We start from the raw sequence: 23,723 nt of genomic DNA, 5'->3' as shown, positions 1-23,723 counted from the left end.
GTATAGTGACAGTCATTGTTATACTCTGACAATGAAATATTGTAATGTAAGAGAGTAAGGCACTTAATGAATTCAGCTACATCAAAGTAATCTAACTTAAATTTGGTCGTTTGTTTTTATTCGGAAGCTGGAACCATATTCTTTGGAAATTAAAACTTTCAAGTATATTAAAATGACAAAATATATAAAATATAAACCCATTCGTTTCAACTTTAAATAAAAGTCAATTCATAATCGAATTTATTTCTATATAGAGGTTATTCTGTACAGCTTTCATGGTCTTTGATTAAAAAGTCTACTACAAAACATTATGTGATGTTTTGATAAATAGCGAAACAAATAATAGACTGAGAGCTTTTTTATTTGAGCTCCGTTTCACAATTACAACATAGGTCCACTGCACAACTTCTTCAAAAAAGAGGTAGCATTACTACGTAACACTCGAATAGTTCCGATAGTCCTAGGTATCGCGAATGGCTTACCACATATTTTACCGAAATTAGCCGGGTGACACTCAAACCTGACACCAAATTTACAACTTCTATAGTGGATCTAGACAAGCAGACGATAATCTTCATGATATTATATTTAAGTACTCGGACTTGTGTTGGCAGTTTCCGTGTTTTGGAATGTAATATTGAAAATTGTGAGAGGATTGTCAGTTTGTTATGGAGAAAATCCCCATTTGAGAGGTCCCCTTTCGAAGTGGCAACACCAGCTAAGTAAGATGGCGACGGAGTTCCGACAAACTATCTAATTACATCAGGAATACAGTAAGAAAAAGAATTTTAACGGAAATTTCATACGGACGTGACAAATTAAACTATGAGACAACAAGACCCTAATTATATTAATTAATGATTTACATTAGGATATATGTCACCCATGGTTAGACTACGGGATAACACAGTGAAGTGTTGATTTTTAACTGTATAAGTAGACAAAAAGGCCATTGACATATCTATGTTGATCACTGGTAAAACCGTTATAAAAATCAGCAAATAATTAATTATACCAATTGCTACTTGTACAGAAACAATTTTAAATATAATTCTATAGGGCTTCTCTTTTTTTTTTTGGCTATATTTTTTCTTTTCTGGAAATAAAAAAAAAGAATAAATAAAATAAAACAACAAAAACAACATCAAAGAAAAAACACACACGCGTATATAAACTATAACCAATTTTTAAATTATTTGCAGTTACATTCATATTATCTATAAATCGTAATATTTGTAATAAAATCAATAAATAATTGTTGATTTCCTGTATTATTATTAAACATTTGCTGATTCCATTCCCTGATTTTTATGTTTTAATTTATTGCCTGATTTTTTTTTATACTGCAAGCTTTTTTAATTATATTTTCATTATTAGTATTTCCTCTACAAATTCAACAGATTAAATTTGTACAGACTAGCCTTATAGGAAATCAGAGTTTTCCAAACGACTTAACAAGGACATTAATTAAATTAATAAGTTTAGGTCTGTCATATCTATCTGTAAAATGGGCAAAAGATTGGAAAAAATGAAGAAATGGAAGAGAGAAACTTGTATTTAAGTTCTTATGATAAGAAAATATTACACAAGACCGAAGCATGACATAATGGCGAATTTTACATGCATAGAAGACAATTTCATTCATATCTGCGATAAACATTTTGGTGATTTGCTTCCCGTTAATAGTCCGGACGAATCTAGAAATTTATAAAAGTGATGGTTCTGATACGGACAATTAAAAAAGGGGGGTCAAGACTACGAGTCACTAAGTTATGTTCAAATTTTACACAATAATATTGTAACAAAAGTGTCCAACCTCTAGAACCTCCCTTCCCCTCTTTCCGCCACTGAAAGCTCTTTGAAGAGCATTAGTAAACAAACACTTATAATATGTATTTTATGATCTGTTTCTAGGATTTGTAAAAATATAACATCATGTCATTGTACATAAATGTGTGGATTACAAAAAAAGCTATTTTAAATTACGGAAGGCGGAACTATTAGCAAGATATGAATATTAAATATATTTTTTTTTATATGAAGGATATGAGTAATTATGACATCAACGAGAAATTTCCTGACAAAATATATTCTTTGCTGGTTATTTTCGAATGCAGACAGTATTTAGGCATTAATTGTTACATTTTACAAAGTTAACTCGAATGTCATTATTTAAGTAAATAAAAAAGGTTTGTCGAGTCATTTTTATTACTTCCTGTACGAATTTAAAGTTTAATTCAAATATTTCTCATGATTAAAGAAATGCTATGGCTAACGCATTCTATGATTTATAATATTCCTATATACATGAAAAATAATAACTTTTCAAAATATAACAGAAAATATCTTGACTGTTATATTATCATATATATTTTATATGATCACTAATACAAACCAACAAAAAATAAATATATAAAAAAATATAATTGTAAGAAATATTTTTAGGTTAATCATGATAAAATAAAATATGTATAAAAACTACAGTAATGTTTCTTAATCGCATGAAAAAAATATATAATTCTATTAGGTGTGTAATAATTTATATTCTTCGTAAAAAGGTAATTGTGGTAACTGTAGTTTTATAAACAACGGGACATAGAGTTGAAATTGTTTGAAATCCAATATTCTGGTTCAGTATGCATGCATAACGACTATGGATATTCAAAGTAGCTTTTATGTATTCTTTCCAAATGGAAGAATAGAATCCATTCAATTGAATTTTTTAGCCAATCAGAACGTTTATAGAGTACCATACGGAACAATGCCGGACGACCCAGGGTTCCGAATGCAGATATTATATAGTTCAATGAAAAAGTGACATGACAATTAAATCATTTGTTCGTATAAAATGATTTTCGGTACCCGCTAATTATCCACAATTTTATTACTTTTAGTTTTGTTTTTTGCAAGGGACTACATAATGAAAGCAAGGGTTTAATGTTGATGACTACAATTCCTTATTGTTATGAGAAAAGGCTTCATGCACAAATAAAGGAATCGACACGACTTCTCTGTTTTTTTTCTTTCAAAAACATCTGTCATTTAGTAACTTACATTTGAGTCCAAAAATATTAAAAGAAATGAAACCACTGTCATATCTATTTGACGCTTTGAATCAAACTTTAACCATAGAGTTTGTCGAGGACCTAAATTCTACAAAAATACAGCACAACCAGAAGTCATTGTATGCCTATCTGATGATGACCTTTGCTCCGGAGTTAAGTATACATTAGGGTTATGATAATCAAAATAATAAAAGTAACTTCCATAAAAATGCCAATGATCAAGATATGAAATTATCTTTTCCAAAGCAACTAATCATATTCACAACAAGTCGAATATTATCCCTAGTTCTAGTATAACACCAGCCCAATTTAGCGGGAGCTCACCATTCTCAAATTACACCTGTTTGACGTCCATCTTGTTACTCTAGATTGAGTTAAACCTCACAGCTTCTTATCTGACGTCTATTTTATCACAGCGGCCAAAACAAAGAGCCCTCCGTTTACTTCTCTGTCTGACGTAGTCTATATAACACCAGTAAAAGCACATCACACACTATCCTATATCCTATCTTTCTACAATCCAAGTTCAAGCAAAGCCAAAATTTTGCACACTGTTCTTGTTAGTGTCTGACCATTTTCAATTTCACGAGTCAATAGCAAGCCAAAGTAGTGCCCAGCGTTGACATAATACCCTTCCTCATACTTTTCTACAACACAAGTTCAAGTAGAGGGAAATGTTCACACAATACCCTTCCTGACACCCTTCTACAACACTATACCTTTCATGACACCCTTCTACAACACAAGTCCAAGTAGACCCCAATGTTCACATAATACCTTTCCTGAGTCCCTTCAACAACACAAGTTCAAGTAGAGCCCAAAGTTAACACAATACCCTTCCTGACACCCTTCAACAACACAAGTCCAAGTAGAGCCCGATGTTCACACAATACCCTTCCTGACACCCTTCTACAACATAAGTCCAAGTAGAGCCCAGTGATCACACACTATTCTTGTCTGACGTCTGTCTATAAAACCAGTCCAATCAGAGCCAGACACTACTTATACACATAGACCTGTGTGATTTATGGTCTAGTATAGAAGTACGTTTTTCTGTTTCAAAAATGAAGTTGCACTCAAAACAAACAGAAAGATTTACGATCTCTGCTCGACAAATTTATCAGTATCGGAGAGAGTTGTTAGCTAAATACAGTGGAGATAGTTTATAAATTCTTCAATGAGTACGGCTGGTGTTTCAGAACAAACAATGTACCACTTAAGTTACAATTTTCTGCCGGCACGAGTCTGACAAGGTGACGTATTCAAACATATTACTCTGAAGAATGTTATCTTTTTCTATATATCAAAAGTAAAAGTCTGACCAGGTTATGGTGTAAGGGTAAGAGGAATGGCGACAAGAATTCGCTGAGAATGGGCTGAAGAACAGGTAACAGAGCAACCAAACTAAACTCCATTGTAAACGATCACTTCAAAGAGGACTAGGTAAATCAAGTCATTACATTAGGCCTACACAGTAAAGGGAAAGTGTGTTTAACGTAAAACACAGGTACATCAAATAAATTAAATCTGAAACAAAGGCTCTTTATATATAAATAACATAGGAATCAATTCAAACATAAAATATGCATGGAGGGGACAGTGGCGGGCCAAGAAGTTCCAGAAAAAGGAGGCGCTGACTCAGTGGCTTAAGAGGGTACCTATTCCAGATATTTTCTTTATAATCAATCAAAAGTGGGGATGACCTCATCCACCTTGAATCATCCTATACAAAATATAAATTATTCTGATAACTTACATTCACCGTAAAGCATATACAGTTGTCTATAATTAACTTGGAACTCAATATAATGAAGTCTTCTCTGAACTTCTCATTCCGTATTGTCAACTCTCTTTAATCTTAAGCCCATGCGTATAGAGTTTTAATATCATAACTCATGTGTAATGCCAGAACTTGTCAAACTACGCGGACTATTTGAACCGTGCTAGATTTCTTTCAATTAGGCTTCAGGAACAGGGTTATGCTACAAGATTAAAATTATCACTACAAAAGTTTTATGGCCGTCACTATGAACTCGTGGATCGTTATGGGGTATCCATATTTGTTCACCGCATCATATTACTTCGACGTGTTATTTTGGTTACTTTATGTTCTTTGTTGTGTGTGTCTGTTTTCTATGTCTGATCTTTGTCACCTGATTACATTCTTTTGATTTCCGCTATAATATTGGTTCCCTTGATTACTATTTCCTTTTATCTTTCGTTCACCTCGGTCGTGACATTTTAAGAGCAACGCTTACCCTAACGGAACATTTGGTCCATGCTCCTAGTTCATAGTGGAGTCCGGCTTTCTCATGCATTTTTTTTTGTTTCTTTGTACGTGTTATTTTGGTTATTTCATGTTCTTTGTTGTGTGTGTGTATTTCCCCTATCTAGTCTTTATCATTGAGGTACACTCTTTTGATTATCGTTCGAATCTTGGTTTCCTTAATTTCTATCGTTCTCCCCAACCAAGTTTTACAGCTAGGTATAAAAGAAAATGACTCTACACCGACGTCCCAGTTAGAATGCGTTGGTCATAATTCAAAAATTGAATATATATTCTAAGATTCCTATTTACACAGGTCCAGGATATTCAAACCTTCTATCTCGAATGATACAGGCATAAAACCTGAATGATATCAATTTAGTGTACATGGCATAAAACTGTAAGAAGAGAAATTGATTTCTAAGCTTTGATATATTGAATATAAATTTTATAAATGCCCCAAATTTTATGAAAAGTGTAATAGCCCTATATCTGATTTGATTCTTTGTAGGAAGTCAACTTAAAAAATCAAAGACTGATATCTTAAAAGTCGCTAATTGTCTAATATTCTATGCCCCTGATTTTGGCTTGCTTCAACATCCATGCGAATTCGATGCTCTACTAAATTTAATTCCCAATCAATCAGTGTTTGTTTTTCTCAATTTATGGACTTGGTTCAGAATTAAATAAAATCACAAATTTTAGTGAGCTGAAACTTGAAGTTTTAGGTCGATTGATAGTATACAATCATGTTCTTTCCCATTTCACATCTTTTGACATATCGTACATTTGTACATTACTAGAAAAATAAGTGCATTCTTTTTCGGAAATAATTTATACTTGACATTTTAGAACGTTTCAAAGTTTATGTCGGTTTTAACAGCTCATTAGAGCTTGTAATGTTTTATATGTACCGACTTCACTTTTGAACTTCGAACTTCGAACTTTGTTGTATAACGCAACAGTTCGTCAATCGGCTAAGATCAGCGAACTTCAAGCCAAATTGCGATGTGCTCTATTTAAAATCGGGTGACTTCGTAACCGTGATGACCCGAATGTTTCTCAATCAAAACAACTCGGAGAGCACGCGTTTCTCGGCTATTTTATAGAAAGCTCAATGCTAACCGATCGTTTCATTTTTTAAATGTAAACTTCCCGCTCTCATAAAAGTAAAAAACACACCTATAACAAATGTACACAAATAGTACTGCATTTAAGAGGTACATTAAAAACTAGATTAGACGGTTCTACAGCACCGATCAGCAGCATAAGGTGGTGTAGTAATATACAATTATGCAAATCATATACGAATGTACAGTACTGAAATTACGAGTACAAGAAGTCGCTAACAATATTAGCGACTTAAAAAGAGAAATCAAAATGAAGGACAAAAAATTCAGAAACGTGATACGTTCATACCTCACGGTGGATAAGTCATCAAAAGTATCGTGTCCTCGTCGTATTCGGTTTAAAAATTATGGACGTTTCAAACGCCAGAAGCAGCTCTAAGACACGCAGGTATATATCAGGTGTTCTGTTTTAATATCTTTTGATGTTGTGTAGGTAACAAATGACGTTAAGGTTTCATTTTGTAGCATTCTGCAAGGTTAGGTGTGACGTATCGCGCCTGAACGAGCTAAGATGACACAAACGTGGAAAAGGACATTTCTCACCTCTGAAATTAGAGTAATTAGCAGGTGTAAATGATTACAGTTTGCTGTGGAAAATTGCCAGTGTAATAGTTGTGGTGACGTATGCTTTGTGCCTTCTCTTGAAGACGTCTCCATTATTGTGATGAAACTCAAGCCGTAAATTTTTGTCTGGTTTTTATCTTACAGTAAAGCTTATTCATCGTTTTTATGAAATTCAAGCATCTAATTCATACATCCGTAAGACAGTGGTCATTATAGTTGATAAAAGACAGCATGATGTTATGCTTATAAAATACACTGTATAACAGGGACATTCGGGTGAACTACAGTAATATGCTTCCGAAGGTAGCTAAATAGTAGAGAAATTAAAAGAAATGATGAAATAAAAATAATGGCTCTGCTTTACTGTATATTGTCTAAAAATAAATTCTGCATGATGGCGGGAAAAGGGGGTTCCGGAATTTTCTCCTATTCACTCGATATCATGACGCCTCAACGGATCATGTAAAACGTAGGATCAAACAGCTTTCGGACATATGAAATTAGAATATGAACTTAAACATCTTCAGGGGGCGTTTCAGATTTCACTTGACTCACATTAACATATAGACAAAAGTGGGTACCTGGTGCCAATTTGTTTAGAGCAATAAACGTTAGGTCACCACGTGGGTTCGAATTCCGTGTATCAGAAACCAATCTCGGGTGTACCTAACATTTTCAAGTGAGAAGCCGTTATTGCATGGCAAAAACTTGTAACATCACTTCAATAAAGTCGTGGTCTGCTTGATGTCGAGCATTTCAATCTGTACATGCGATCTGAATATAAGCAAGCCTTCTACACAAGTTCAATTCTAAATGTATACAATGTTGAAATGTATGCATTTTCTCTTGCAAATGGAAGAACTATAAAAAAAAAAATACCGTAGTTACGCAACAAACGCCAACAGCATGCATGGGTATACTTGGCCGGTAGCGTAACTAAGGATCCAATTCATAGAAAGGACATTTTGTATTTTTTTTCTTCTTATAGGTTTCATTAGAAGATAGATTTTTTTTGCACTCTCGCAAGTTCATCAAAACCCTTGAACGAAGAATAAAGTACACATACAGAACACACAAAAACACAATACGAAAGAAATGAACAGGCAATGAGTAAGATAGCGATTTGATAATCATTACAAAGAAGAATAATTACTAAGGAACCTGACCTAGTCGTTAAACGACAGCGACTCATAATTCAGACAATTACACAACAAAGAGAGGAAACAAAAAACAGAGACCTATAAAAATATTGGTAGATTAATAAAATGATAGTTTTCTTGCTAAAAACGAAAGAAAATGACGAAAACTCAGCATTCGGGCTCCAGTGATGTAGGAAGTCGGGTGTTTGTATACAGGGGAAATAAATAAAATGGCGTTTATTTGATAACAATTGACATGAAAATTGACAACTATGCTGTCCATGAATATATTTAACTAATGGAATGAACACTTCTCTTTAAAAATTTGACAAGAACTTCGACTTCTGCCTATTTTTTCCATCTATTGACGTTACAGATGCGCGCGCCCTATAGAGATGGCGTCGGCCACGAGCAGACGATGTCCCATGGCACGCGGGATTTGTCCTGTTGCACGCGGGTTCTGGAATGATAGTTTGTATTTCTGCAGTGTTGGCAAATCATTAAGATATACCCAGGGCTGTTTTAAAAAGTTTAAAATAATTGTCTGATTACAACACAATAATGAAGTAATGAGAGAGGATGAATTTATAAGTAATGGAAATGTGTCAATTAAATCTTAGAATAGCAGAAACAGCAGTGCAAGGTGTTGTGCAATGTTACAGACTACCAATAATCACATGTCATTCACCTTCTGCAGGAGCATGATGGTGCCGACTTCATTATATAAAACAGATTTATGGAACAGGTTTCTCTCTTTATATTTTAAGGTTATCTGGAGGTTAGCATTGGGGGAAAAGATCGCTGCTATAGTTCCAGTGTGTTATACTTGTTAACCGTACTAACTACTGGTCATGTTTCTGTCATCCGGATCTATATACTTGACCGACTTTGATTATATACCAAGTATAAGGATGTAAGAGAGTATCTTGTTAATACCTTTAATTTTCTTCTTCAATCGAAATATGAAAACCACTGATTTTGAAAAATGAGTAAAATCTAGAATTTCACTATACAGAGGTAAAATGAGTGAATGGAATTATATTTATCACACTAACATCTGCACACTTTGAGAAAGTCTTCTTCAAAGAGATTTCTATGCAAATTACTGGGAAATCTTGTAGCACGACCCACGACAAATTAATTACCAAAACTTATGATATTGGAGTGTGCACATACTCCAACTTTGCAATGTTAGAAAATATAAATGAACAATCCATCGCAACCTCACGAGCTACTGTTTCCTGGTTTAGTCTCATTAACCCTATTGGAGATAAGACACGGACCTTTTTATTTTCTGGGTAGGATGACTGATAGTTTGGCCAGCATATAGAGTGAAAGAATGTACTCTGAAACACATTTTGTTTTCGGTAGAATCAAATTTGTATCATGGATTTTTTTTTCAGTTTGATTTTTTGAACTATTTTTTTATTATTATTTACAATAGTCAGTCCACACTTTTTTGGGTCTAAATCTTTATAAGATTTGATGTCGTCTATATTTATGCTAATTTTGATTAAGTTAAGTGTACCAGTTGCTTTACTGTAATCAGCAATAACCCCATTAAAATGTAGTCCAAAATAGATCCTGATTTTTTTCTACCACATGCAACCAGCCATCTTGGATTATTCCATACATAATCGTCCTGTCTTTTTATTTCAAAATTGACCCTAGCTTCCCTATAAAATCAAATGATTGCACCCTTGGTTGAAAGTTACTGCATGGCTGAAGATCACAACGAGGAGCATGCACTTACTCAAAAAAAATAAATTTAAAACATAAGAAACATTATGAAGACAAGAGTCAGGTAAAATTGTGCCATTGTTTGCATCATTCATAGAATCAGAATACAACACCTTACGCAGGTGATTATGGTTTGTCATGGCATAATAAACCCAAAGCGGTCCTGGAGTTAAATATTTTTAATGCTTACATCATCATGTTATCACAGCACAACACTCAAGGCACAGTATCAGCTGGTCTGTTTCATTTTGAAATTGTAACAAATTTATAAACTTTAAGAATGAATGTGGTTTCCAGGAGTTTTACAAAGAGAAAAACAATCATCTGCTCTTTAATCAAGTTACCACAATAAAGCAGATATTGGATATACCAAAGTTGATGTGTAGTCGGTTAAAATACTGAGAAATGTCATACCATTCAATATTGAATACGGTTTCATTTGTGAATGAATGTTGCAGAGTGACGTACTAACCCAACAGACGTGCTTAATCTATTCTAGCATTGCCATAAGAACCGTGTTTCCAGGGTATGAGTTGCTTTTTAGTTTATTTTTTTGTTTTAAGGTATTATGTCCTCTGTTGTTTGCTACTATACATTCTAATTTGCGTGACTGTCTCAGCGGGTGTTCCTAGACGTTAAATTCCATGACATTTTACTTAGGCAGGATTCTTACGTTGGAATTACGTTTTATCATGAGTATAAAAATGTCAATTTAGCGAAACGGCTTGTCTGTGCAACACCAAATCGTAGACCAAATCGCCTTTCATTTAGTCTCTTTCACAAGACTGACATTAAATGGACCATTTCCATTTAACGACGCATCCCCCACCCCCCCCCCCCCCACAAAAAAAAAAAAGAAAATAAATAATCAACAAACACATTTCATTTTCGACAAAAGTGACACAATTGAAAGCTACTGATAACCTCGCTTATTCGTCGTGATGCAAAACACTTAAATCTTCAAATATTGTTTAATGCAGGCCCGAGTGTCAAAGGAATAGGCATGTAGCAGCGCTAAGCTTGTCATAAAAGGCGACTAAATAGTGCTCAGAACCCTAGCCAGGATAGGGCGCTCTGCCCACAGAGCAACTGGGTAGTGTCCATCAGGTGGTGGAATGGGGTACCCCCCCCCCCCCTTGCCTGTTAGATGCTTGGGTTGTCAGGCCATGATACGGAAAACCTGACCGCAAACCATAGTGGTGCACCGTGTTGGGAAAGATGCCACGTTCCTCGCACGTTAAAGAACCCTGCTGTGGTAGTCGATAGGAGTAGGAACCTCTGCGTTCCGCCGTATGAGGCTAAATTGCCTTTGTATTGACAACAAACGATATAAATACATGTATGTCTTATATTCTTTCTCTGTTGGTTCTCTTTTTATTGCTATGAAAAAATACATATTTGATAATCAGACTAAATACCCGTAACCATATTATTGAACTAAAAGGCAATTGTAAAAAATGAGTTAAAGGTGGATAGTCATTACAACAGGCGAAAAACAAGCAATCACCGGAATATAGATTGATGTAAGTACTAAGTATTCCGGATGGAAATGGGAGGGGGGTTAGATATGTTAACTATATGGCTTTACCTCCCGATTCTATTTCGCTTGAAAAAGGTTCCAAAACATTGAAATATTACTACGGAGCGCCATATCTGTAGTAAGAAAGAACAGAATGTCGTTGTTAACGATATGAAGAAATTATTCCGGAAATGTTCAAAACAATGGCATATACTATTTTTTCAGAAATGTCTCAGTCTAAAAAAAGCGAATAAAATATATATTTTTTCACCGAAGAAACAGGTACTTGTAATTGTTAGATAAATTCCTAGTCTTTTTCACTCGTTCCCCTACGCTCCACTCTTGAAACAAACTTGATTTTCTCAAACTAGTGAAAATTAACCCGATCTGTAATCTTCACAAATGTAAGAGCCTGTTAATCAAGCCCTAATACAAATTGTAAGATTCCTTTAAAAAGTGAATTATTTTACGCAATTTAATTTGATGATTGTCAACGATCATTGAATTATGTCCGAGAATTTCGAATGTCTTGTCTGCATCGTTCAGTAAGAGAGAAAACGAAGTTCAAACAAACTTCATATTTGCTTATCTTTATTTTTTTTTTCAAAAGTCTATCTCTTTGACACTGAACAAAAAATTCGGAGGACTTCGTTTTTGTTGTATCAATAAAAGCAATAAAGCAATCAACAAGTAGCCAGACAGTTTGATGTATGATATATCTGTTGAGGTATAACTGGGTATGAAATGATCAATTTCACTTTCATTTTAAGGTACACTTGACACCAATGGTGGTATTTGACAAATTAACTGGTTACCGGTTCGACATTAATGTACCAGATCCTGACAAATGATGCCAAGTCTATCTGCTAATGGATGGCTTCAAATTTGCGTTAACAGCTCGATGCTCTATATTGATTGTGAGAATTATAAAGCATTGTCCAAGTAATACACAAGACATATATATATATATATATATATATATATATATATATATATATTCTATAAAAGTACTAATAACACCAACCGAATGACACCAATGACAAAAATGGGAAAGAAGTCTGACACAAAAGAAGGTGTCCTTCTACCTATAGACAACCACCGTAAGCGGAATTACGTTCAACAATTAAAAAAACAACAAAACTAAACTAAACAAGCAAACAACACAACAAAAACATCAAAAGATGCAACAACACTCAACAACAACAAAAACAAAAACGCACTGGGTGTATAGATCGAGCAAAGACATAGATCGTATGGATATTGATTACTGACACCCGAAGATCTTCGACAGGTCGGTAGCTTGGATAATATAGCATAAAATATGTTATTCCAATCAGGCAATTTGTTTTAAAAAGACTAAAATTCAAGTCCAAGCAGATTTAAGAACCACATATCTCATTCTGCACTATGCAGACATGTTGTTCTCTCCATCGTCGTAATTCCAGAAAATATACATTGCGATTCACCATATCTGTTCCTTTTGCTATAGCATAATTTTTAGTTCATTTCATTTCATCAGCAAAGATATCTACAACATCAGGTGTAAGAATGATGTAAAGAAGAAACCAGAGAATTACTATACGTGTCTGCAGACAATGAAAACATGTTGTTTGTTAAAAAAAACTTTCGTTGCTTTGATGATCAAAACTTTTCTTATTGCCACAAAGGATGAAAGGGAACAAAAGTAGTACTCGGTGTGAAAATGTGAAATTAAGTGCCTATGATTTGATTAAGTTCGAGTTGTTTGTCCTATGGAGAATGTCCATTAAAACAAGAGAAGGTTAATTTAAACTGACCCAAGCATCAAACTGACATAAAACATGCTCACAATAGCATTGGGGCATGCTGGTAGGAAAATAGAAATTGAAATACTGAAAACTAATGGTAAATACTAAAATACGGTTGTCTATTCAGTATATATGCTTAGACGGTATAACAATCACCCAGTCCGTACCTGAAACACTCATGTCAAAATCTCAACTCAAGAGAAGTTGAAATCAGTGAGGTGATTTCTTTAAAAGTATGAAATAAGAGAGAAATGCAGTAAAGAGATGTCTCCTCAAAAATATTGATGTCATAGGACAAAGACGGAAAAAAGACACAATTATGACGAATGGAAGTATATACATGTATTTCCAGTAAAAAATGAAACACAATAAGGTCGCCAAGAGCATGGCGTATCTTGATGTCCTGTTAGGATGTGATTGGAGTGAGTATAGATACGATAGAGAAGTACCGAATTGAGGGGAGTATTAGGTGAAAATAATATGTTTTCAGAGGCTTTTATAGCCACTTATTATTTTTTTAAAGTTATATATGCATGGTTGTGGCAGGTGTGACGTATGCAGATACTATACAGTATACAATAAATCATACCTGTCCATCATTCCATTTCAAAATCATTTTCATCTATGCCATTTGAGCCTCTTTGGAGTTATTAGGTATGGATCTGGTAACACTTGGAGATAAACTGAAGTGTTTATAAGTAGCAGGAGGTACTTCACACTTCTGGTTAAGATGCTTTCATTCAAATAGCTTCCTCGCGCCCACTAAATTAAGGTAAGGATTTCCCTCATTAGAGTAAAAGTTGAAAACGACGGGACGAACAGGCATTGCCGGTTTTGTTGACGCCATTTTGCATCGGAAGCCATTTGTAGACAAATAAAAATGTCATTTTACTGAATTGACACGAGGCGGAAATAGGCAATTGCAGCAAAGGGGAAGCACTCCTGCAGTTGTCATCACCTGGTACTTATGGAAGTACTTTCAGCTACAATAGGTAACAGTTTAGTGAGTGTATGTCAAATTAAAACCAAAGTTATATCCTGGGGTAACTTGAGAAATTTGACGGCATGGGTCATTAAGTTAAGAGACACCAAATCAAATCCACTTGTAGGTAGAACTTCCATACGATTTTATAATTCAGTGTCACATGCACTTTAGACTGCAACCACCTAGGCTTTACCAACCCCTCATCTATTCAGTTTTAACAAGGCAGTTTCCAAGTTACTGGCGAAATGTTCTGAGTGACTTTTTATCTTATTCTCAAAGGAATGTATGTACAAAAAAGATGTCAAAAAGATGCCGATTCCTATTTTCCATTTATCAATATCATAACAACTTACCCATAAACCACATAGATGAGATTATAGAACCTCAAAGTAGCGCATAGTTTGTCATTTTGATATGTTTAGGTATTTTATATATACTGTATGAAATGAGCCCCTATCAAAGATGTGGAATGCTACATAATGAGTACTTCAGATGTAAGGCCTTGTAAGTCATTAAGTACATCAAAATCACACTTTTGGTGCCAATTATAACACTATATTCCTGATATCAATTTTATGATGCAAATCATGAGTAACATCGTTTCACGTGGAGATAGTGCTTATTCTATCAAAAGAAGGTGTGGTATGAATTAAGGAGAAAATGTCTTTTATGAGACTCGCACGAATATCTGGCATTTTAAGTTTCCAAAGTCTTAATTGAAAAATTCAAAATTATATGAGAGAGAAGGTTATGCATTTTATGAACTGTACAGGTTTTCAGAGACATCGTTGAATAAATTCTTAATGATGAATACACCACAGTATATTAGGTCATGTAAGGGAGTTGAGTTTGCGACCTCTTCAACGATTTAGTCTCACCTGGACGCGAAGCAACATTGTAGATAATACTGAAACTTATTTCAATTTGACGCTGGGAAATCGGTCAGTCACCGAGATATATTGAGGTCTTTGGCATATTCTTGGCATTTACTGGACTCGCCCCAGAATCCTATAACTTTAGCATTCGAAATACTTGACTCTGCCAACTAAACTTGACACAAATTGTGAAATTTGATGGAGTCGACCCACAAACCTTGACACTTGCTGGAATTGACTCATTATCCATGATACTTGGTGGACTCAACCAATAAACATTGACACGAACTGGACTTAACCCACGAAATTTGACACTCGACGGACTAAACACATAACTTGACACTTCCACGAAACTTGCCACTAGATTAAAATAGTCAAACAAATTGACACTTGATTCAACTTCGAGAGGTGTCAGACCTAGTAATTTAAATCATTGCCCCATCCAATCAGCAACAGTATAGCGTTCCAATTTATTAAGACTCAGTTTCGTCATCTTCTATGGCGGACAATACTGATAATTTCTGTACTGATTTTACAACGCAGCAATACATAAATCAAATATTTTGTTTCTTTAATGCAAAATAAGTGTTACATCTTTTATGCTTTTTTTGGTAGGCATTGCGTTATGGGCAATTTCATGATATCTTTTTTTCCCGATCACACTCTTTCATCTCCCATGTTATCTTCACCAGTGATCTCGTTTACACTGTACAGATTTTAGTTGTTTTGCTAAAAATTCAAAAAGCTGGTGATTATAGTTAGACATAAATTTTCAAAACTATGCTGAAGAGTTAATTAGTTTTGCCCTGCTTGATCTGCTCTAACGAAAGACAACTCTTGCAAAACGGGAGGTAACTCTGGATGCTGAATAGAGGGGAATCGTATTCGACGCCTGACATAACCATACCCAGTGCTTTGGATAATGTGTCGTTACTGAAGGATCATAATATATACAAAATAGGGTCACGTAGAAAGGTATTTTTGGGTTGGCACCCCTTTTATTGGGAGAGTATATTGTACGATGTGTGTTTTGTAAAGACAACAATAACCAACAACAAACCCTCATTTCAAAATCTCTGGAGTGGCGCCACCTGTCTATGTTGAATTAACACTCTTACAAATGGGTTAGCCTCTGATTTGGGTCCTCAAGTCCCTTACACTATCCAAAAAATTTACAAACAATAAACAACCTTCTTATTCAATAATATATCAATCTACATTATTTTTCTTTTCAGTTTGGTCAGTTTAAGAATGAATTTGACTTTAAGAGATCGACATAAGCATTTTCTACAGCTGACGGCAGATTTCTGTCTGTTAAATTATACAATTTTATCAATGAGTCGTCTCCCAAAGCACGTGGTTAACATCCAATTTCCTATAAGATCTAATTGTTACTGAAATATATGATTTTGTTTAATCAAAAAGTAAACAATTACGTGTTTTGTCATGATTATTGATAGCAAAATACTATACTCATTAACAGTCTGACGACACTGCGGCACTCATGAGAGAAAGACCTACAAGGAGGGTAAAAAGGAATGTGTAATTTAAGCACTATCATCTTATTTAAGATATTAAGATTTGAATTTATTTGATGGTTGAATCAGATATTCAAATGTAAATGGTACATATGATCAAAATGCAACCAGGATAATGAGTTTTATACACAAAGAAGCACCCAGGTTCGCAAGTTGGTACTTACTAAAGGATTGGTCAATATTCATTTCGGATGATGAAAAATGTAACAGGACACACTCCTGTTTCCCTTACATTCTGACAGGACTATATATTTTTGTTTCATTTTCAACACTGGTAGATAGCAACTTTATTCATTACAAATGTACCAATGAAAAAAATCCATTTCCAAACCTATCTTATATATTATACAAACAATAATACTGTATTGTAGTTCTGTATTGCATCAATGCTTTACACCTTTTTTATATCAAATAGAACACACACCTTTTATTGCACAACTGACATTGAACATGAACTTTTTGGTAATTTTAGAACAGGGGTTTAATAATGAAAATATGAAATGCACCGGTCTATACACCCCGTTAAACATTGACCGACCCCTAAAGACCATTCACCTACAGTACATGAAATGCCTAAATCTGAATGTTTGACTATATCTAAATGCGAATAACTTAAACGTTTAATGAAGAACATATCATGGGGTAGAAATTATTATATATATATATATATATATATATATATATATATATATATCTAGAAGGAAAACAAATAAACCGGAAATTCAAAATAAAATACGACATGCGCATTCTGATTTACTTCTACATAACATGTACAGGTGGCCAAATTTCATTACAATGGAAGTCAAACCAGCTTGACGGTAATTGCGTGTGTGATCGATTCTAATGAATTTGTCCTATTCTAAAGAGTAAAGAGGTCGTCATTAGACACAACACTAAGCCAGAAAATGGTGGTAACGAAGCGGAAAAAAAGAAATATCTTGATCAATATAGAAAGGCCATGAAAGTGCCAAAGAAAAGCGTTACTGATATATAGATATTTGATAATTGAATGCTAAAACTTTTTTGTCACTTTCAAACATAACAGATTTCTATTGCCGATAATGTTTATAAATTGTTCAGAGGAGAATTCATGAAAGGACGAAGTGTGAATAGGTTCGTAATGTGCCATCTGAGATGCACTTTTAATTAAAGATAAGATAGTAACAGCATTATTTGTTTCCAACACAGAGGGTTTTGTCACGTGATATGAGTCTCCAAAGACCTTCCGAATTATTTCTAGCCAGTTGACTGAATCGGTGCTCCAATGGTGAAGCTTCTGAAAATGTAATTCTACATTTTGTGATTTTATTTGGTGTCAAATGATCTCAAGCATAGTAATGTAACAAAGATATTTATCTCTTAGGACTGGAGGTGTCAAAACCAATTTACGCCTCATTTTTGTGAGAGGCCGTGCTTTATCGCGGGTGGCAAATTTAGATAATCAAAGAAGTTCAGTTTTGTTTCCAGTGCATGCTAAAAAGTCATTAGCATGTATCCCTGTTAAAGTGCAAAGTTTTAGTTGTTATTTTATACGACGATCGTCTGCATACTTCATCTCGCCATGTTTCACTGTAACATATTTCTTTATTTGACCATAGCGTTATGTTTTTTAAGGTTGTGTCAGTGAGTGCTTTTCATTATGTACGAACATCAAACGTAATATTCACACTGAAACGCCATGAATATAGTAGGAACCCTGTTTTGTATTTTAAATACTAAATTTAAATAAATATATGTTGTGGCGTTTTTTTCGCGGAACCGTGACAAGTTAGGTTAGTGAGTAACTTGACTGAAGAACAATAATATAGAACTTGCCATGTGAAACAATCACTGTATATACGGGAAATGTTTAAATTAAAACATGGAAACACTCACTTAGGTATGTATTGAAAACATGAAAGTTTGAATATTGAAAAAGAAATCCTACCAGTTCCAACCATAGTTTTTTTCTGCAGGTGAATGATCAAAATAAATAGCAAAAACTTTTGAAGGTTTAAAATTTTTATATTATGTGTATAAACCGAATTAAATTCAGTGTGATATTTTTGCAGAAAGAGATTAAATTGAAAAGCCCGAGTTTAAAAATCAAAAACCAATAGCTATCTAGAAATACAACGGAGATCATACAACACTGAAGACAGTTTCCCCTAAGTATTTTACATTACCGCGATACCTCAGGAAATCCCGTTCTAATAAACCCGGAAGTGAAGACGACCTCTGGGCGGCCCTGGGTATACTATCTTAGTATCATAAAAGACTATTTTTTTTGTAATTTCATGAAGTCTAAGGTATTCTTTTGATACACGTTTTTTTTTCTCGTTAGTACAAATAAGATTTACACTAACGAATTATTCACAGACATCTCGTGCATTTTTCTATTATGAAACTGTCTAAACTTTAGGTCATTACGCAGGCCTCACCAGAGAAACGCAGGAGGAAAAACGGGGCACATTAATTAACTGTCTGCAGTATCTTGACTCTAATCATTGTAGATTGTAATTATTTAAAGAGTCAAGATATTCGAGATCTTTTCATGATATCTTCAAATTAAAATAAAAACTGTTCTCAAACTGACACGACGTGAAACTATTTAAACCTTCAACGTCCAGATTGTATGTGAAGTCTCTCGGTCCACGTCTTCGTAGTTGACAAATTTAGCGAAGATCAGTTTAGTAATGGCGTGTTCCACAATTCATAACAACAGAATAGAGTATCAGATTGATTGGGTAATTATACGTTTCCTGAAACCAAAATTAAAGTGTTTATTTTTCGCGCGGCATGCTGACTCAAATGTTCTAAAGTTGTTAATTTTTTTTTAAATTGTCTATCTTTCAGGAATTTTACGGCCTAGTCATATGAACGTAAATGAAAATATATAAATTTAATGAACCCCGATCAATAACGCCTGAATTCTTTGTTTACTACCTTTATTTTTAGTAATCCATTAATGAACCTTCAAAAGCAAACCCTATATTGACCTTTATACACATTGCAAAAATAAAATCATCAGAAGCAAGGAATCTCCTTATCAACAAAAAAAAAACCCCAAAAATCATTCCTCTTACTGACACCTTTGTATCATACAAGCGATAATACCCATACAGTATTAGACAATACAGGGGATTAGATCATGTCCACCATCAAAGTGTTAAGTGCAGCGGATAGGAACCAAAAAAACGTTTACAGATGAAGTGTTAAAATGAAACCTATTCTTCAGTGTGGAAGAATTAAAAAAAAATATTTGTACAGGCAAATTCACGAGAGCGTTTTTCCTTTTCCATAACCGTGTTTAGCTGACCTAGAAAACTAAAAAAGATAAATATGTTTGGTATTTTTGTCCATTTTCCATTGTTACGCAATTAGAAAATATTTCTCTTTTCCACACAAAAAACTTGTTGTTTTAATATATTATTTCACTAGTAAAAAATAAGAAACCGAGCTAGGTTTGTCTAGGTGACCAATCTCTACCTATCAAATATACCATGGATGTATAATATCAAGACATATTATACTTCCATGGATATACCTATATTTTAGTAGTAAGAATGTTTGTCATGTATATAACCCCAAATATACATCTATGAAAGTATTCTTTGATGTTTCAATATATTTTGACTGAGAAATTAATTCCGCTTTATACAAAATAGTCCGAAAAATATTTCTAAAGTAAATAAGTTCTAATACATCTGCGAGGCCAAAATGATATAAATGTACACGAGATATAGACTCATCGAGAGAAAAATATTCTGAAGATTCACGTGTAAAGGAAAACTGACTGAAACTGCGAGTAATGACCAGAAAGGAACACATCATTACTCAAAGCAGAACAAAAAAAATTAAAAACACAACTTACAAAACATAGCAATATCCAAAGCCATTCCGACAATACAGCATTGATAAACAACATTTTTATCGTAAAACGTTCAAATAAAAGTGGATAATGAACACAGTCATATTCAAACACAAATTAAATTTGTACGTTTTATTCTATATGTAAATGATTTCAGAATACCATTCAACAATTGAAATAAGACCGTATAAGGAAGATTCTAACAGAGATGTGTTATTATATAACCATCAACTCAATTGAAATATTTCTGTCGTTAGTATCTCATTCCAGAGAATAAAAGATGAATTCGTATAATCAGTATCATCTGTGTGAATATTCAAAATATTCAAATTTCAGAAGGTAAACTTTTAATCTGTATGTAATAGACGAGATTTTTGCAAATTAAAACTTGGCTTTCAAAGGGTAAACACATACCTCAGGAGTAGAAAACAATAAGCATTGCATGGCATTAGAAAGCAGCACGACTGAACTAATGTCATTAAATTAGGTTCGTGAAAGAATCATATATTGAAACAAACAAAAATATATTGTAGAATTTTGTGTATAAATATGTATAAAAACCTTATAATAGTCGACATTTTTGAATCAACGTATGTGAGTAATATCAGTTTTCATAATTGTATGGATGATTTTATAGATATTTGAAGAATTCCTGATTTATTAGGTTGTCCAATTAAAAACGATATGATTTCAATTATTATATTCATTTATTTATAAAAAAAACGTCTGCATACAAAAGCAGATTTAACAAGGAAAACCCAGAGGAAAACTATTTACATTGGTTACCTTGGTTATAACAAACTATACATTTAATTTATCAATCATTTTAACAAAACTGCAGGCGTCACTTTCCCTAAAAAATCAAATCTTCAAAATTTTATGCGAAAAAGGCTTTCACCAATAATCATCGCCCTCCTTAATTTTGATATTTCAAAAGTAAAATATTGAAATTCCTTCTTTACCACAACATTGGCTTTAAAAATATAGGCAGACAAATTATTAAACAATCGTCCAAGATTCTCTCTCTGTAACCATACGAAAAAAAGTACATATATACAGACAAAATTAACCACAAGGATGAAAGTTTAACTTTCAAATATATAAAAAAATCACAAATCAACCGATAAGCCAGCATATATACTTATGCGCGAGTTTTCTTTATTTTAAATTTTCAAATAACACAGAAAAAAGAATTGTGTGTGTTTTGTTGGTGTTAATAGAAGAAATCTAGTTCTTTGATCAAAAGTATTTCTTGAACATGCTGGAAAATAAAAAAAAAAAAAAAAAAAACAGAACCAAACGAAATTTTCATTATATTAAGTTTTAAAAAATGTCATTTCCTAGCAACACAAATTTTTACTTTTCCAGATTTAATATTTTTTCTGAAAGATTTTAGAGTGTGTTTTCTAACATTCTTGAAACTGGAAGAAAATGACATAGTTTTAAAACACAGAAATATTACCCAGGTGAATTTATTTAAAAAAAAAAAGAAACAGGAACGAATGTTAATGATACAGATTGTTTTTAATGAACATTTCGTGAAAATTTTCCAACAACTGTGTTTTTGCGACTTGTGAAAATGTGGATGGTTGGGGAACTTATAACATGGATTTATTTTCCAAAAAATACAATAAGCACGTGGGACAAGATTTTTTTTTAAGAACCATTCACAGGAACTGTAGTGAATTGAATGTAAATGGAATTATTTTAAACCCGGCTATATTTGTTATAAATTTAAACATAAATTTAGCATAAACACGTTTCCCTTAGCATGGAATATTTATGAGTAAGAAAAACGGTCACATGTACAATAAAGTTATAGTATATGCTACACCTTACAGATGTATTTTGTATGCTGCAACATTTATAGGAAAAACCTAAAAAAAAACAAGACATAACCAAAATTTGCAAAGTTACACAAAATACATTAAGCATGGAGGAATTTAAAAAAAAATCTGTATACACAGAAACTTGATGTAATTAAATCAATAAAATGACTTATAGAGCTAATAGTTATTAGTCAAAGCATATCTGCAGCGCATGCTTGTTTTCCGTTAAATATTTATCGGAGTCAGAAAACGTTCACACACCTCTGTTTTATAATGTCAGGTGTATGTCCCTCTCTTAGCTATTAAATTATGTTTATAGTCGATAATACACATAGATATTTGGATCACGTCTTTGTATCCATGTTTTAATGATAATACCCAACACCACAAATTACTCAAATTTATAATTCAAGTCAACTATTTCAAACATTTATTTATTCAAATCACTTTTCAAGGATTTTTTTTTCATCAAAAACTACAAAACTGATTCTAAGGAATTAAATATTTCTACAGTTTATCACACAGACGTGTCTTACCTGTACCAAGGAGCAAGATTCTGCCAGGATTGGGACCAATCCGCACCCCGGGACCAATCGGAAGACCAATCCATTCTATACCCAACAATTAAAACAAAACTTCAGAGACTTTTCAGTAGATCATATTACATACACCGTAACTTGTAATCACAGAGAAGTCAGAATACCGTTGGGTAATTTTGTCACATGCCAAAGTTAAACTCGCCGCCCATGTTTTTTCTAACCTTTTCATTACAACCAATAAAGAAACAAGGTTTGTCCCTAGATAACCCCGAGTTTTACAACGTTTACTTTTGCTTCACATGTTTTTACGATATTTAAATGAATGAAATATTGTACATTAATTGAGATAAGTTGTGCAAGTCATCCGTTTGTCAAACTTCAGGTGATAGGGGGCGTCAGCTAGGTTCACAAAATATACTATCAGCCAATCATATTTCCGTAGTTTTTTTTTTTTTTTTTTTTTTGTCTACTAATTTTATCATTTTTGTACAGCTGGACGTAATGATCATGCAGAGATAGAAGTCATGCCGAACGATCAAAAATGATTAATGCTCATCATTGTCCGTATCGATGAATTTTTTGTTTTATTTAAAAGTATTATTGATTTTAAACTAGGTTTTTGTCAATGAGCACTACACAGCGTACTTCGTTTATTTATCGCATTTTTACATTTGAAGAGGAAAGTGTTTCGCACTGAATGTATAAAATAAAGAAGGAAAAAAGAAATCAAATGCCAAACATATTTATCAGAAATTCAGAACGCTGTAATTTAAGTAAGATGACGGTACTTATAAAGAGCAGTAATTAACTTGCGTATCCATTGACATATTTCGTTATCGCCTGCATGGCTCTTATAAGGAGAAGTACAATAATATTTATAAAGAAATTTACATCAAG

The 23,723-nt window shown here is 33.4% G+C and overlaps 1 protein-coding gene across 2 annotated transcripts in view; it reads right to left on the bottom strand.

The window, feature by feature from the left end:
- The window catches only part of LOC148608397 (uncharacterized), a 40,141-nt gene extending 17,170 nt beyond the window's left edge, over window positions 1-22,971 (bottom strand). For both annotated transcript variants that reach the window (XM_088545528.1, XM_088545529.1), the window contains exon 1: window positions 22,824-22,971. In XM_088545528.1, coding sequence (XP_088401654.1) covers window positions 22,824-22,897 — 74 coding nt within the window. In that variant the 5' untranslated portion in view covers window positions 22,898-22,971. The remainder of the gene's footprint in view (window positions 1-22,823) is intronic.
- Between the last annotated feature and the right edge of the window lie 752 nt (window positions 22,972-23,723).

This window comes from Perna viridis, chromosome 9 (assembly GCF_037379345.1).
Source record: "Perna viridis isolate PV_CMFRI_1.1 ecotype Kerala chromosome 9, ASM3737934v1, whole genome shotgun sequence".
Taxonomy (NCBI): domain Eukaryota; kingdom Metazoa; phylum Mollusca; class Bivalvia; order Mytilida; family Mytilidae; genus Perna; species Perna viridis.
The sequence above is the reverse complement of the archived record's forward strand: the minus strand, read 5'-3'. Positions and strand labels throughout refer to the sequence as shown.